Raw genomic sequence first — 17,998 nt, forward strand, 5'->3', positions numbered from 1 at the left:
AAGAGTTGTGGCAAAATCAAAATTATCTCTTTGATTGACAATGTGAAGACATCTCTAAAAGAACAACTTGTGAAATAGAATTTAAAGCTGTCGTTTGGCATTATGGTTTGACATTTGTTTGCAGTTACGTTTTTAACTGCAATTAAGGGAATCTAGATGTTTGCATGTATATGTGAAATTAGATTCTCATTTTCTTTTGGGTCTAAGAATTTTAAAGTTAAAATTTTAAAAATAAATGCTCTTAATTGCTAGAGATCCTAATTTGCCTATTGTGCCAACTCCGGAGATGTTATTTTTAAACAATATTTCATGAAATTGCAGGGTAGAATGCTACAGATAGCCACACCTCTCTCTCCAATATGAAGAGCAAAGGCAGCATAACATACTGCAGGGAGCTCAAGGCTGGTATGAGCTTGAGCTGGCATTGCCTCTTGTGATTTGTGTCACTTTAGATAGTCATTTACTACTTCAGGATCTTGTTTCTTCTAAAACTTAGGGAACTGCCTTCATGTATTATCAAAAAATGGCAAGAAAGAACTACTGCTTCACCAGAGACTAAAACAGTGCCTGATACATAATAGACACTCAATAAATATTTGCTGGATAGATGGATGTATGGATGAGAATTTAACCCCAACTAAACCACTGATTGCAGGATTTTTTTCTAAGTTTATGTATTTATTTTGAGAAAGTAAGAAAATATGTGTGCAAGCAGGGAAGGGACAGAGAGAGAGGGAGAGAGAGAATCCCAAGCAGGCTCCTCACTGTCAGCACAGAGCCTGACACAGGGCTCGAACTCACAAACTGTGAGATCATTACCTGAGCCAAAATCAAGAGTCGGATGCTTAACCAACTGAGCCCATGATTGCAGGATTTAAAGCCCAAAAGCACCCAGTGTTTCTCTCAGGTCCAGAGAACTTCTGATTTCTCCAAAATCAGAGGTGGGAATACAGTCCAAACAGCTGGGTTCTAGTGATAATCTTCTTTATTGGATTCTTAGTAAAATCTAAATTTAAGACCTAAATCTGCATTGTTTCCTGTAACTCTAAAGTATCTTTATCTCTAGAACTGGTTCTGAAGAAGAAATTAGATGGCTACACATTTGCAGCTTTTTATAACATGGGAAAATATGGAATATGCATCTAACAATGTTTTATTTCTTATCATTCCGCTAGTTTTCTAGCAAAAAAGCTCATGAGAGTCAAAGTTGATCCTTTTTAGTTTCTTTCAACACAAGCTTGTCTTTTCCTCATCAGTGTCTTAAAATGGGTTTGTATTCCTAAACAATGTATAAACTCTTCCATGTATACCACATAATTGTGGTTTTTATTTTTGGAATCAGGATTATCTTTTTCACGCATGTAATCATCTCCGTATACATTAGTCAGTGCCTGTTTCATGCTAACCAAGGGCAGTAAGTGTTTGTACAGTCATATATGATTATTCTTTCTGCCTTGTCCCACTAAAGAATCATACAAGGGTTCTTAGAGTCTGGATCAGAGGTTCAGCAGGAATCAAAGAGATCTGAAAGTCTTTCTCATTCCTATAGCCATAAATATCAAACAAACTTACCACTTCAGACTTTAAGTTCATAATTTTTCTAAGAGTTCACTGAAAACATCTTGTATTTTCTGGAAATGTCATAGGGAACTTCATAACTATGAAAATTCAGTGAATAATTATCACTTCATTAACATTGTTTAAACCTTGGCCTATTATTTTTTAGCGTCTGTAATTTACCAGACTTTCTCAGTTTTTGTTCTGAAAGGAAACATAACAGCACCGGTGTTTTGTACTGGGTCCATCAGAGGAATGTATATGGAATGGATTCTGCTTTTGGTGGTATCTAAATTATAAGTGTCTCCAGAGAGACTGAAATTTGAGCATCTCAAATACTCAGCACCACCCATTTTACAATAAAGGTAACTTCTAGTGTACTAACAGGCACCCATCTGGAAATGCTCATTGGAATTTTCTAATCAGTAAGACCTCTTTTCAAATGGGAAACCTGGCTTAAGAAATAAAATGGAGTGAATTGTCAAGACTGTGCTGTCTGCTACTTCTAACAAGTGCATGGCCAGCCACATCCATTCTGAATACTGGCATTTTGAAAACCAGGTCAAGTACTGCTTCAGTTTCCTTTGCTACTGCTCCTTATTTGATTAAGTTTACTATTATCAGATTCTAATCTCATACCTAAACTTGTATAATATCACTTGAAGGTAGACTATGGCATTGGTTTTCTATTGCTGCTATAACAACCTCCAATTTAGTGGCTTAAAACATCACAAACTTATTATCTTACAGTCAGAAGTCCAAATGAGTGTTAAGGAACTAAAATCAAGGTGTCACTAGGGTTGGTTCTTTCTGGAGGCTAGAGGGGAGACCCCATTCCTTGCCTCTTCCAGCTTTTAGAGGCTGCTGGCATTCTTTGGATCCTAGCCTCATGAATCTAATCTCTGCTTCCTTTGTCACATCATCACCTTCCCCCATGTTAGTGTTCTTGCCTTTCTCTTATAAAGACCTTGGTAATTACATTTAGGGCACAACCAGATAATCCAGGATAATCTCCCCATCGCAAGACCCTTAATTTAATCACATCTGCAAAGTCCCTCTTGGCATATAAAGTAACGTGTTTACAGACTCTGTGGATCAGGATTGAAAGCAGTTTTCAGTCTACTACAACTGTGGTAAGTTAAAGATGGCTATTTTAACCCCTTAGGAGCCACTAAAATAAACCTAAACAAAAATTTATAGCTAATAAGACAAAAAAAGTAGATAAAATAGAATCCTAAGACATACGCAAAATCCACAAGAAGGCAGAAAAGGAAGGAAAAGGACACAGCAGATGAGACAAATAGGAAACAAAGAGCAAGGCAATAGATATAAGCATATCAACAACTCAATTAAATGTAAATTGTCTAAACAATCCAATTAAAAGCCAAAGATTATCAGGTTGTATTTAAAAAAGTAAGATTCAACTATAAACTGCCTATAGGAAATTTCTTTTAGATGTAAAGACACAAGTTAAAAGTAAAAGAATGAAAAAAATATACACCAGGCTGACACTAATCTAAAGAAAGCTGAAATGCTTTAATATCATATGAAGTAGATTTTAGAACAAAGAATATTACCAGGAATAAAGAAATTCATTTCATAATGGTAAGTTAATCAACCCATCAGGAGGCCATAACAATCCTAAATGTTTATGCATACAATAACAGAGCTTAAAAATACATGCAGCAAAAACTGATAGAACTGAAAGGAGTAGACAAGTTCATGATCATTGTTAGATATTCCAATAGCCTCTCACAACAATAGATAAAACAGGTAGAAAAATCAGTAAGGCTATAGAATACTTAAGCTTTACAATCAACTTAATCTAATTGACATTTATACAACATCCCACCCAACAACAGCAGAATATATATATTTTTTCCCCAAAGGCATACAGATATTCACCAAGATATGGTTGGGCAATGAAGCAAAACTAAAGAAGTTTAAAAGAAATCAAATCATACAGAATGTGTTCTCTGGTCACAATGTAGTTAACTTAGAAATAAATAATAGAGGGGTACCTGGGTGACTCAGTCAGTTAAGCATCTGACTGTTGATATCAGTTCAGGTTGTGATCTCAAAGTCCTGAGATCAATCCCTGCATCCAGCTCCATGCTGACCATGGACCCTGCTTGGAATTCTTCTCTCCCTCCCTTTCTATCCTTCTCCCTGCTTGGAATTCTCTCTCTTCCTCTCTTTCTACCCTTCTCCCACCCTGTCTCTCTCTCTCAAAATAAATAAACACTAAAAAAAAAGAAAGAACAGAAAAGTGTCTGGGAAATCCCCCAAATGTTTGCACACTTTATAACACAATTCTAAATAAGACATAGGAAAAGAAAATATTGGAAGGGAAATTACAAAGCATTTTAAACTAAACGGAAATATCAACATTTGTAGGATGTCACTAAAGCAAAACTTTGGGGAGCAAGTTTATAGCAATAAATGTGAAAAAAGAAAAAAAAGGTCTCAGCTCCCACCTAAGAAACTGCAAAAAGAAGAGCAAACAAAATCCAAAATAAGAAAGTTAAATAATAAAGAGCAGAGCAGAAATCAATGACCTAGAAAACAAAAACAATATAGAATATAAAAAATTAGTTCCTTTGAGATCTATAAACTTAATAAATCTCAATCCAGATTGATCAGGGAAAAAACAGAATTTACTGGTATGAGGAATGGAGAGGCAACATTACCATATATTCTTCATATATTAATATAATAATAAAAGAATATTAGAAACAACTTTATGCCACTACTTTTGACAACTCTGGTGAAACAGAAGATTTTTAAACATAAACTACCAATGTTCACTGAAGAAGAAATAGATAACCTGAATTTATAGTTTAAAATTTTCCCACAAAGAAAACTTCTAGCCCAGAAAGCTTCATTGGTGAATTTTACCAAGCATTAATGAAGAAATAATACTACTTCTACTTAAACTCTTCCAGAAAATCGAAAGGGAAAGAATAGTTCTTAATATATTTTATGAGGCCAATGTTACCCTGATAATAAAACCTAACAAAAACATTACAGGAAAACTAATAAGCCAATATCCTTTATGAGCATAAATGCAAAAATTCTAAACAAAATTTTATCAAATTTAATCCAGCAATGTATAAAAAAATAAATTGTGAATATGTGGGGATTATCCCAGGAATTCAAGATTGGGTTAACAATCAAAACTCAAATCACTGTTATTTAATATATTATACTAAAAAAGAAAAATTATGCCAATAGAAGCAAAAAAAAAAAAAAGAACAATTGACAACACACTTATTCCTGATTTTTTTTTTAAATCTCAGCAAAGTGATACAAGGCATCTAAAAAAACCTACAGATAACATCATACTTAATGGTGAAAGACTAAATGCTCTCTTCTTAAGATCAGGATCAAGAAAAATATCCACTGTTAGCACTTCTATTCAAGATTGTGCTGAAGGTTCTAAGTCAGTACAATCAGGTAAGAAAAAAAAAAGGCATCAGACTGGAAAGAAAGAATAAAACTGTCTATTCACAGAGGATGTGCTCACTAACATTTAAAAAAAAAAAACCTATGAAATCTACAAAAGAAGTCACTAGAACTGATAAGTGAGCTTAGTAAGGTTTCAAGAAAAAAGACAAATACCCAAAGTCAAGTTAATTTCCATATATTTGCAGATAACAATTGAAATTAAAAAGCAATATCTACAAAAATAATTCAAAACACATGAAATACTCAGGGATGAATCCAACAAGAGATGGGCAAGACCTGTACACTGAAAACTACAAACATTGCTGAGGGAAATTAAAGAGGACCTAAATAAATGGGGAGATATATAATGTTCATGGAACAGAAGACTCCAATATTATTAAAAGGGTAGTTATCACCAAATTAATTTATAGACTCAATGCAATCACAATAAAAACACTAGCAGAACTTTTTGTAGAAGCTAACAAGCTAATTCTAAAATTCACATGGAAATGCACCAACATTCACATGGAATAACCAAATCAACTTTGAAAAAAAAACTGAATAGTCAAAAGATCAAAGTCAGTGTCTGACTTCAAGACTTCTTGTAAAGCTACAAATATACTCAAGACAGTGTGTATTAGTCTTAAGAAAGACAAATACATCAGCGGAACAGAATAGAGAACCCAGAAATAGGCACACATATATGGTTAATTGGTTTACTACATGTCTACCAAAACAGTTCATTGGAGAAAGGATAGTATTTTGAAACTGTTGGTGCTGGAACAATTGTATATGCATGTACAAAAAAATGAAATTTGCTTCATACTATGAAATATGTATAAATCTGAAATATATCATAGATCTAAATTTAAAATCTAAAATTGTGGTGTATCAATACAATAAAATACTATTCAGCAGTAAAAATGAACCACCATCTAAGAAGGGATATGCCCCACCTCCAGGGTAGAGATCCTCACAGTGGCTTCCAGGGGGATTTCCGAGTTGTGATGGAGAGGGTCTACCCCATGTGCACCTCCCGGTGGGAGGTCTATACTATCCACGCCTGACTGCCACCAGACTTGGCCACTTAACTTGTTTTTGCCACTGAAATGTGAGAGAATGCACCAATTCTGAGTAGAAGACTTAACAAATCCAATGTTTTGGAGATTTTCCTTTTCCATCTGCCATGAAAAATAGCATTCCTGGGTTAAGAGTTGTTTCTTGCACTATATCCTGGAACAAACCAGGTGGAGCAGAGTAGCAGATGACACATAACATGAGCAAAAAATATACTCTAGTACTTTAAGCCTCTGAGTTACAGATATGTTTGAGATGTCTCTGAAATATAGAGTAGTCAGATGGTGAGTTGGATTCATGAGTCAGATACTCAGAGAATAGATGTGAGCAACAGATAAAATTGGGGAATTGTCAGCATCTAGACTGCATTTCAAGCATACGAATGGATAAGATCATGTAGGGAAAGAATTGAGAGGGAAAAGTGCTGAGGAACACGAACATTTAAATGACAAGTACAGGAAGATGAGTCTGTAAGGGAGACAGGAATGTCCACATATTTGGAAGAAAGCCACAATTGAGCTGTTTTTTTGTTTTTTTGTTTTTTTTTTAGCTTTCCAGAGATTTTATTTATTTTTTTAAAATATGATTTATTGTCAAATTGGTTTCCATACACCACCTCACAGTGCTCATCCCAACAAGTGCTCTCCTCAATTCCCATCACCAAAAAAAAAAAAAAAAAAAAGGTACAGAGAGGGAGGCAAACCATAAGAGACTCTTAAGGACTGAGAACAAATGACCTTTTTAATGTAATCTTTTGCTGTCCTCATTCTTTGTTTCTTCTGCTTCAGCTTAGAGATTGCTAAGCAAGCATCAGAATCTTCTGGGTGCACCCCACACTTTGAAAGATAAATCTTCCTTTTACATTACTGGATTTTGAGCACCATTTGGACAGGGATCCTGCCTTCCTAATTCACCTCTGTCCCTTGTCCCTAGTGTGCATAGCTGATAGTAAACCTCACCCTACTAGTCACCTGCCCGTTCCTTCACCTTAGTCTTTGCCTTTGATTCCTTTTCCTCTGCATACTGAATCTACCCTGTGCTCAGGCTTTATCACTAATAGTGTTTTTATAAATATTGAGTAGCTACAAAGAAGGTTAACATAGGTATAAAGTATAAAGAAGTAATACAATGAACATCTATGTATCAACCACTCACAGTTTAGGAAAAAGAACCTTACCATTAGCTTTGAAGTCCCTTTGTGCTTCTCCCCAATTCCACTTACAGTGCCCCATTCCCCAGCGGAAAACACCAACTTGGATTTTGTGGTTCTCAACAAACTAGGCATAGAAGGGAACTTCCTTAAATGGATAAAGAACATCTATAAAAACCTACAGATAAAACCTGATGTTTCTTTGCTTCACTTTATACTTTTACCAAGTAACATAGTATGTTTATATTCCTTTAAAAAGTTAGACTTTGCATATATTTTATCTTCATAGAAATAAAATCATGTATTACCCAATGTGTTTTTTTTCTTTGTGCTCAAGGTTATGTTTCTAGGATTTGTCCCTTATGGTACATGTAGTTGAAAAGCATTCATTTCTGCATCTGTATTCTAAAGTATACCACAGTATCCTTCCTGTTTTACCTGTATTCTGTAAGTTTTGATATATAGCAATTTCATTATTGTCCAATTCTAAGTATTTTGAAATATCAGTTATGATTTTTTACTTGACCCATGGGTAATTCAGAAATACATTTTTTAATTGCCAAATACGTGGACATATTTTACATATATTTTATTATGGGGGTTTGTTTTCTGAGAATATGGATTGTAACAGTGCTGTTCAGTAGTATAAAGTGAAACACATATGTAATTTAAAACTTTTTAATTGCCACATTAAAGGAAAAACAGGTAAAATCTATCTTAATATATTTTACTTAGCTCACTATATCCAAATTATAGTTTAAATATGTAATCATCTTTAAAAATTATCACAGATATCATAGATTTCAAATCTGGTGTGCATTTTAAATTTAGGTACATCCTTATTTGAACCAGTTACACTTTAAGTGCTTAGAAGCTACATCTGGCAAGTGGCTACCATATTGGACTATATCAGGTTAATCGGGCAACAATTGTTTGAAATTTGCTGCAATTTACTTTCTGGCCTAGGATGGATGTAATCAATTCCATGTGAGCTGGAAAATAATTGTGTGTTTTTCTACTAATTGGGTATATATATATATATATATATATATATATATATATATATATATATACACACCTTAAACCAATCTTATTTGCATTGTTAAAATCCTCTATTTTTATTGAATTATTTTTCTGCTTGACCTTGGGTTGCTGCATTACACATTACAGGAAGGCCACTCACATAATAGCCTGGAGTTGTGTGGTATACATTTCCGTGGCTTTTTATGATGGTCCCAGAGACAGACTTACAGTCTGATGGACCTGTATTGAAATCTACCACTATAGTATGGTTTTGACAATTTCTCCTTACAGTCCTATAAATTTTGCTTTATATATTTTGAGGTTGTTTTAACAGGTGTATATAAATTTAGACTATTTATGGTGAATTAACCTGTTATTATTATAAGCCCAGAATGATTTTGTCTTAAAGTTTACCCTGTCTGATACCAATATAATTGCATACTTCTTTTCTTTTAATATTTCCCTGTTACATCTTTTCCAAAACAATAATAATAATAATAAGGAAATCTTTCCATGTCCTTATGTTTTAGGAATGTCTCTTATAAAGAACATATAGCTCAGGTTTGTTTGTTGATCAAGTCTGTTTCTCTTTTTTAACTTACGAGTTTAATTTATTTACCGTTACTATCATTGTTACTTTAAACTTTCATCTTTTCACTTTTTTTTCTGCACTGTTTCTACCTTTGGGGCCTTTGGATGGAGGGGTATTGTTGGAGTTTTGTTTATTTTCTTTGTGCTTTTCATCTAATGGTATATTCTATTTCTATTCTTTTAGTGTTTACTTTTGAAATTTTACCATACATACTTAATAAAGTCTAAAATTAATATCTCAAACTCCCCTTGAATCATGCAAAGACCAAAGAACACTTGAGTTCTTACTGTTGGAATCCTGACATACAGTATGTAGTTTTGTCTAGTGTTCTAATTCTATCCTTTTGTTAGCCCCACTAATTATACATATTCAAAACTATTATTTTTATATAGATATTTGCTTACAATTACCTACACGCAAGGCTGGCTACATAATTTTCAGGACCCAGTACAAAATGAAAATGTGGGGCTCTTGTTCAAAAAGCTACAAAGAAGCTTTGTCCCTGCCTTCACAGTCTCTCTTTCAATCTGACGTGGTGTTTTCTTGATGACTATTGAATGTTGTGCTCCCTTGGGCATGGGGAAATCGTGGAGTGGATGCAGGCTTTCATAAGCACCCTGTGCCCAGGGTGGCCAACCCCCACTCTCCCCATACCAGTGCCTCAACCTGGGCCCACACTCAAAGCAGAGGAAGGCAGCAGATTCTGGGCAAAGGCTGAGGAGCAGGGGCTGGAGAACCATTCCGGAGAGGCAGGGAGGTGGCAGGAGGTACAACTATATGTGAGCCAAAGCTCCATGACCTTGGTACATTCTCAGTTGTCCCATCAGACCTCACATAAAAAAAAATTAAAAGATAAAATTATTAAGAATTTCTTGAGAGTGACCATAAAGCATTAAATCCGAAGCACAGGACCCCCTTCTGAAATTGGGCCCTGTACAACCGTCTTGATCACGTGCCCAAGAAGTCTTCCTTGCATCTGAGTTTGCCAGTTTCTTTGCTTACCATCTCTTCTTGCATACCTCACCTTCCTTCTGAGATCTTATCTCTTCCTGTAAAGCATATTCTTTAGAAGGTTCTTTAGTTAAAGGTCCTTTAGCTGGTAGTAAACCCTCCAATTTTGTCTGAGCATATTTTATTTCAGTCTCATTCTGAAAGATAGCTTTGCTGGGTACCCAACTTTAGTTGGTGGTTCTTTTCTCATAAGATTTTGAACATATTATTTTGCTGTCTGACTTCCTTTGTTTGTGTTGGAGAATGAGCTCCTTTGAAGATAATGGATTTTTTTTCTCTCGCTTCTTTTAAGATCTCTTTAACTTTGATGTTCTTCAAGTGCACTACCAGATGCCCAGATGGGAGATTTATTTTTATTTATCTTGCTTGGAATCCATTGAGCTTCCTAGATTTGTGAGTTAGTGTTTTTCATCAATCTGGAATATTCCCCTCAAATATTGCTTCTTCCCCCTTTTCTCTCTTTCTGAATAATGAATAGATACATATTAGATCCTTCACTCTATCCACCATATATCAACTTCTCTTTTATATTTTCCACTTCCTGTACTGCACTCTATATAATTTCTTTAAATCTCCCTTTTAGTGTATTACTTCATTTTTTTTAGCTGTGAATAATCTGCTACAGGACCATGCACTGTTTTTCATTTTGATTATTATATTTTTAATTTCTGCAAGTTGGATTGGGTTCTTTTTCATATTTCATTAGTCATTTAAATCAATCCTTTATTTCTTTGAACATCTGATTTTATATTCTATCTGAAAATTCAAAACTTTAGAAAGTATGAGTTTAATTATGCTGTCATTATGTCTTATTCTTTCTCTTACTGGCTTTTTTTTTCTTTTACAGTTTTGTGATTTTTTTAAAAAAAAATTATTATCTCATAGATTTTGACTCTTTATCTGTAGAAAATCTTTGAGTCCCAGATTGAAGATAGATTGCTCCTGAAAATATCAGTGTTTTTCCTACCTGTTTTTCCTACCAGGCATCTGGAGGCAAAGTTAACCTATTACCACTATAAAATATCTTTTCAACGTGAAGCTCTTTGAGCCACTCAGGTAGTGTGAATTCACAATACAAACCTGCATTAGGGTTAGTGTGTGTTTACAGATTCTTGTGAGAGATATATATCTTTCCCTCTACCTAGCACCCATATTCAAAACCAGTAATTTTCCTTTTGTACCTTGAGAGATGTTATTTGAATTTTACACATGCTAGGTGTGAATTTCACACATATGTTACACATGCAGCTCTTTGAGATTTATGCAGGTGAGTTTACTGGTAGACTCTTCTCTCTTGAGCCCTTCATGGCTGTGAAATTTAAAGCTCAAGTTCATCAGATTCGGAAAGTACCTTCAAGGTGAGAGTTGCTTTCAATGCTCTACTTATAGTTGGAGGTTCTTCCTTTTGCTTCACTTTTTTAAGGTTTAGTTTGGAATAGTTTTATATTTATAGAAAAGTTACAAAGACAGTACAGAGAGGGTTTATGTTTCTCCTTGGCCCATTTTTTATAACCATGACACATCTGTAAAAACTAAGAAACTAACATTGGTGTAATACATTTAGCTAATTGTTGATAATTAACTAAACTACAGTTTATTCATATTTCAATAGGTTTCTACTCATATCCTTCTGTTCTTTCACTTGAGTTTTGTTCTTCGCATCCTTCCCACATTTTGTCCGGCTCACTGATGAATTTAAAGATTTTTTCAGAAGTTAAAAAATGTTTAATTGGGCGCCTGGGTGGCTCAGTTGGTTAAGCATCTGACTTCAGCTCAGGTCATGATCTCACAGTTGTGAGTTTGAGTCCTGCATTGGGTGAGCTTGGGCCCTGCTTCAGGTGAACACAAGCCCCACTTTGGGTGAGCACGAGCCCTGTTTCAGGGAAAAAAAAACCATGAGCCCCATTTTGGGTGAACCCCGCTTCTCTCTCTCTCTCTCTCCCCCCTGCTCTCCATGCCCCTTGTGGGATTCTCCCTCTGCCTCTCATGGGATTCTCTCTCTGCCCCCTCACCCACTTGTGCCCCCTACCTCAAAAAATGTTTACTTATTTTAAGTAGGAAAGTTGTCAAGTTACCTAGTCCAACATACTTCTGGAAAGAGAAGTCTGGGAGCTTTTTTTTTTTTTTCAATCTGCTTCCCTTAAATGATACTCATTATCCTGGTTACCACGTCAAACATGTCTTCTTATGCTTGTGTCCTTAAAATTTTCTAGCCTAGAAATGTAGGCACTATTTTTATTATGGTAAAAAACGTGTGATAATATTGTAAGAGTGAGACTAGAAAAGAAAACAAGACATAGATTGAAGGTCTGTAATAATACTATAGGTGAGAGATAAAGTCAAGAACCTTAAGGCAGTTGTTGGTGGGAAAGGAAGAGAGGAAATAGTTTGAGGTGCACTCAGGAAGTAAAATATAGAATTTGGTCTTGAACGGATGTAGTAGAACATGGAGAAGCAAGAGTTAGAGAGAACTCAGAGATTTCAAACCAAAGATTTGGACTCCTGAAGATTTTCAGAAGTCAAAAAGAAAAGCAAGATTGCAGCAGGTGATGGTGAATTTGTTTTTTTGATGTATCTGGTGTTAATGGATCATTAGTGTGGCAATGTCCAACAGGTAGTAATAAATGAAAGTCACAGTTTTGAGAAAGGAGTCAGAACTAAAAGGAACAGGGTGATGATGGAAAACAAAGAGATTAGAAAGAGGAATAAGCAATGGAGAAGAATCACCTGTACGGAAACTAAGGAAGGTCATGATTATAGAAAAGGGAAGGAACCCTAATCAACAGGTGCAGTTTTGCCACTAGTGATATCCAAAGACTTAATTTCAGTGCCCCTCCCTGTGAAATGCTCTTATGGGGCACCTGGGTGGCTCAGTCAGTTAAGCGTCCGACTTCGGCTCAGGTCATGGTCTCATGGTTCCTGGGTTTGAGCCCCACATCAGGCTTTGTGCTGACAGCTCAGAGCCTGGAGCCTGCTTCCAGTTCTGTGTCTCCCTCTCTCTCTGCCCCTCCTCTGCTCATACTCTGTCTCTTTCTCAAGAATAAACATTAAAAAAAAAAAAAAAAGCTCTTATGAATCTTTTGCTCTTACCTCCACCCAGAGGATTATGAACTAAGCTTTAAGATCCATTCATATGGGGGCGCCTAGGTGGCTCAGTTGGTTAAGTGTATGACTCTTGGTTTCCACTTGGGTCATGATCTCATGGTTCATGGGTTCAGTCCCCACGTTGGGCTTTGTGCTGACAGCATGGAGCCTGCTTGGGATTCTCTGTCTCCCTCTCTCTCTGCCACCTTCTCTGCTCGCTCACTCTCTAATAATTTTTTTTAAAGGTCCATTTATATGGATTAAAATATTAAAATGTTTTTTGTTTCCAATTTTCTAATATGTTTTGTACTATACCAGTTCTCAAACACTACCCTCTCCTTAATTTGGTTTGTTCCTATCAGTACTTGAGACAGGTAAAAGAAAAATAAATCTAGCAAGAACTACCAACCTGTGTTGATTTTATGGCATATCCCAACATATTTTCTTTTTTTAAGGAAACAAAATATCGTCTAGTGTTAGAATTTAGTCATAAACTTTGGAACCACGATGTGTGATGTTTTATTATATTTATGACTCCACATATGTTGTTACTATTTCATGCAAAAATAATAACATAACTTATTAAGCAAAAATTAGGAGAAAAATACTGATAAAATACTTACCTTGTATGCAGTGTTTGTAAATTTCTGTGAATGGTTAAAATATTATCTAATGGTAGTATTTATATTGTTAAAGAGAATAAACAGACTAAGTTGTGAAATACTATTCTCTGAGCCAGGAACTGCAATTTAGGAAGAGTGTCAGGGTGAGTCTTGATTCATTTGTTGGGTTTATGGTTTTCAGGGAATTAATGCTGATTTCACATCAGAAAAGCATCGAGCAGCTGCAGGAAACCCTTAGACAGAAGCTGCTGAATGATGATAACTGGAGAGAGAAGGTAATGATAATGTAACTTTCATCAGCATGTGTCTTATTTGCTTTTTCAAAATTCTGTTTGCCAGGAGACTATTCCGGATATCTTTGCTTCTATGCACATTTTGATTCCTTCTGGAATTTCCTAGGCCAAACATACTTATAATGTGTGTCTTTTCCATAATACTAGACAACATAATAGGAAATAAAAAGGTAAGAACAGAATTTTAAAACTTGTAAAATTAAGATGGCCCCTAGTTCTCATGTAAAAGTTTAATTTTTATTTTCAAATATTTACCTTTTTCCTGTAAAGTGACAGAATCTGCCTTTGACCACATCCTTAAAAGCAGGGGAATATTAATTCATTCTTGTAATTTCTCTGCTTTTAAGAAGATAATGTAAGAGAATGGAAAATGACAGGATTACTCAGTTATGAACTTTTGGCAAAGTAAAAGGAAAGCATTTAGCTCACTCTTTATAAGGAAAATATTTTCTCTTAGAGGATTGAAAAATGCATTGATTGTTGGCTTTGGACTTCTCTAAATTTTTCAAAGTTTCAGTAATAAATATGTATTTAATAATTTTAAGGAATTCAAATAATATTCTAAAAATTGTTGGTCCCTATCTTCTCAGGCCATGTACAACTCTAGTCATTGAGACTATAACCATGATCTCCCTGTCATAAACTTCTGATACTCCTTGATTGATCCCTGGACCTTATCCTGAACAATGTCCTGAAGCCTTTCCAACTCTTTCTCTTGCCCAACTGATACCTATCCCTAGCACTAGCCTTCATCCTTGGTTTTTTGATACCATTATAAATTTGCATCTAGTACTAGAGCTAGCTACTGAAATTCAGATTGCTTGACTTAAGCCCCGACAACCTGTTTGGTTATATCAGATTCTTCTCCTTGGTGACCAGACCCTATAACTTGTAACCTCAAGCAATAAGCAGTGAGTACATTCAAACTAACATCTCCACCTGGACTCTTCACTCTACCATCCACCAAACTTAGACCCTTTAGATATCGTTGCTGGCTCACATGAGATCTAAATTTTTCACTTTCATTTCCAATATTTACTCAGTTGGCCATACACAGGCATTACTGGCCCTCTACATATGAATCTCACTTCCCTTGTCCCTCAGGGATAGCACACTCAGGCTGTAAGAGAAATGATCACTAGAACAACAGCTCCATAGAGGCAACAATTAAAACTTAAGAATAGCCTAACGGTTGCTCTAAGTGGCTCATTCTTATTTTGAAGTATGGGCTTTTTCTTTTCCATCTCCTAAAGCCCACATTTTTTGAATTTTTATTAGTCTTGGGGTACTCAATTGGCTATTCTTAGTCACTTCCTCCATCCTTACCAACCCATGTTTAAAAATACAAAAAAGATGATCAACCTAACCAGCAATCCAAAAAAGGCAAATTAAAACAATGAGAGATTATTTTTTTACCCATCCAGTTGACAGAGCGGTTTTGGCATTGTGGCAAAGTCTAGTAAGGTAATCTTTCATACTCACTGTTCAACGGGCTGAAAGTTACAGCAACCCTTTGGGAGCAATTTGGCAGTATGTATGAAGAGATATTGTAAACATCTCATCTTTTGTTGCAGAACTTTCACTGACGGAATTAGTGTGAATAGAGAGTCACAGATTCTTCCCTTCCCTCAAATGCCTGAGCTCCTCTTAGACCGATAGAGTGAAACTTCCAGCCTTTGCTTGTATAGAAGTTCTTTATCTCCTTGGTCACACCCCTGAAGGACTTTCAAATACAATATACTGTAGAAGTCTCTGCATTTATGATCTCTTCTTATACTGCTTCTTACTGTACCCTGTCCATGAGGTGCTAACACAAGTAGACCAAGTTAGTGTTAGCATCTGATCATATAAAAAAGTATTATGATCTTGCTTCATGCTGTTAATTTGATGATGCAAATAAACCTATGTAAGATTTTCTAAGTTCCTACTGAGACCATGATATCATTCTCATAAATTAATTGTATCATAGACATATTTTGGCATGTATAATTTTCTATGATATAAATGGGCATTTCATTTTGTTGAGAGGACATGACTTCTTACTAATAAATCTTATAATTTAGCTTGGCAGTAAATCCAGATCTAGACCAGTAAAGCCAAGGAATGATAATTAGGTCTTGGCTGTGTTAGTTATTGAGACTATGAATAAAAAGTTCCCTAAAAGTCCTCTCATGAGAAAGGAGAATCACTGCTATGACACTGTCATCTCTTTCTTGGGTCACTGTGCCTTTGTGTAGGAATGAAATGTTCCCTTTACAAATATATAATACACATATTAGAATAAACTTCATAACTTAAGTGTTTTTAGCATTCAAAAAGAGTAGATAGCAATTTGTGCCTCTGCTTAATTATTTTAGAGTATGTAAAAAGCACATAATAGAATCAATAGTTGCTATGCAACAAAGATGGCACATTTTAAAATAACTGTATATTTACCAATTGCCATAGATTTTTGTTTATTTCAAGTATTCTTTGATGTGAAGAAAATAAATTACTGTGTATGGTGAACATTTAAAATTGGTTCCAAGTTAACAGTGTTGGTACTTTTCAGTTAAAACTTTTGTAATTAAGAAATTTCCTATAGCCAGAGTGCTGACATTAAGTGATAGTCATGTATTGACTATTACTTTGTAGTGCAATAAACAAATTCCAACCAAATATTTTCTTAGATTATTACTAAGATATCATCACATTTAGGAACATTTTAGAATTGTATTACCATTGACCTCATTTTAAATAGTACATAAAGCGTTTAAAACCCATTATTTTATGACAAGTTCATCCCTGTACATTTTGTTATTTTATAAGCTATCCTTTTAAATTTCATTCGTAGTACACTAAAACACATTAGGAATTATTCAGCCATTTGGCTCGTCTGTTTTGAATAAGAACTTGATATAACCCAATATTAAAACAAACAAACAAACAGAACCTTACCTCCTGGCTGAGCAACTGGATTAATAGTGAAAACCCAAGGGAGGGGGGTAGTTTACCTCAAGAAGTAGGCGATTCCAGCATCAAAGGAGGCAAACCAAAAAAATATCAAGTTCTTCAAATAGAAGAGCCAAATGGCTGAATAATTCCTAATGTGTTTTTGTGTACTATTAATGAAATTTAAAAGGATTGCTTATAAAATAACAAAATGTACACAGATGAGCTTGTCGTAAAAATATCAATTTTCATTTATGCGTTATAAATATATGACTAAAAACAATAGTGAGAGCACACTTTAATTTTTAAAATTATACCGTGTAATTTTCAAAATTGAATTAATGAAATCATAAAATTTTAGATCTGGAATAGCCTGCAAATATCATATGACTTAAACCTTTAATCAGGATAATAAAAATAGTCTCCATTAATTAGAGTGTTTACTATATGCTAGGCCTGGTGCTCAATGCTTTCCATAAATGTAATTTTAATTATTATAAAATTATTATTCCCATTTGCACATGGAAAAAAATAAGGCTCAGAGATTTTATGTAAGTTGCCAAGGTTATATAGCCAGGAAATGAGAACCAATACAAACCTGGGCAGGGTGGGGGATGAGAGCTAAATACAAAATGCAAAAACTTCTGCATTTGACTTATATGAACTAGCAGGAACCAGATTTACCTTCCCTCCTAAACAAGTAAACCATTGGGAACAAGATAGAAAACAATGGTTTGAAGACACTAGATATCAAACAATGATTCTTATAGATGAGAGACAAATGAGGTGAGTTCTGTGATTGCCCAGACTTCGTTCCTTGAAAGAAATTTAAGGCCACAATACAGGAAGTGTGAATCTAGGTAGTTTGGCAGATTCTTTGAGTTGAGGAGACCTGAGAGATCAAGGTGGCTAGAATTCACAGGGTAGTGTTCTCAGGGGAAAGCTGCACACAGAAATAATGCTGGAGATCTACGAAGAGTTCCCATAAAGTATATGCATGGTTAATGCATATGTGTGGGGAAACTACTCAAAGGCAGAGAAAGACCCATGAAAAGGGGACTAAAGGGGAGTACCAAATGCTCACACATGGCCAGACTGGAAAACTTATAATTTATAGGGCACTGGGTAAAGTTCTCAGAAGAGTTTTGCATCAGCAGTAAGGAAAAATTAGCCCTAGACTAAATGCTGAGCTGATCCTGCCTAACAATTT

At 35.1% G+C, this 17,998-nt stretch overlaps 1 protein-coding gene across 8 annotated transcripts in view; it reads left to right on the plus strand.

Annotated features, from left to right (window-relative positions):
• The window catches only part of LEKR1 (leucine, glutamate and lysine rich 1), a 231,856-nt gene that overhangs the window by 140,145 nt on the left and 73,713 nt on the right, over positions 1 to 17,998 (plus strand). For all 8 annotated transcript variants that reach the window (XR_009261914.1, XR_009261913.1, XR_009261911.1 and 5 more), the window contains one exon: positions 13,746 to 13,839. Coding sequence is in view for 1 of the 8 variants with exons in the window: in XM_058730308.1 (XP_058586291.1) it covers positions 13,746 to 13,839 (94 nt within the window). In the remaining 7 variants the exon portion in view is untranslated. The remainder of the gene's footprint in view (positions 1 to 13,745; positions 13,840 to 17,998) is intronic.

The sequence above is a fragment of the Neofelis nebulosa genome, chromosome 5 (assembly GCF_028018385.1).
Source record: "Neofelis nebulosa isolate mNeoNeb1 chromosome 5, mNeoNeb1.pri, whole genome shotgun sequence".
Classification (NCBI taxonomy): domain Eukaryota; kingdom Metazoa; phylum Chordata; class Mammalia; order Carnivora; family Felidae; genus Neofelis; species Neofelis nebulosa.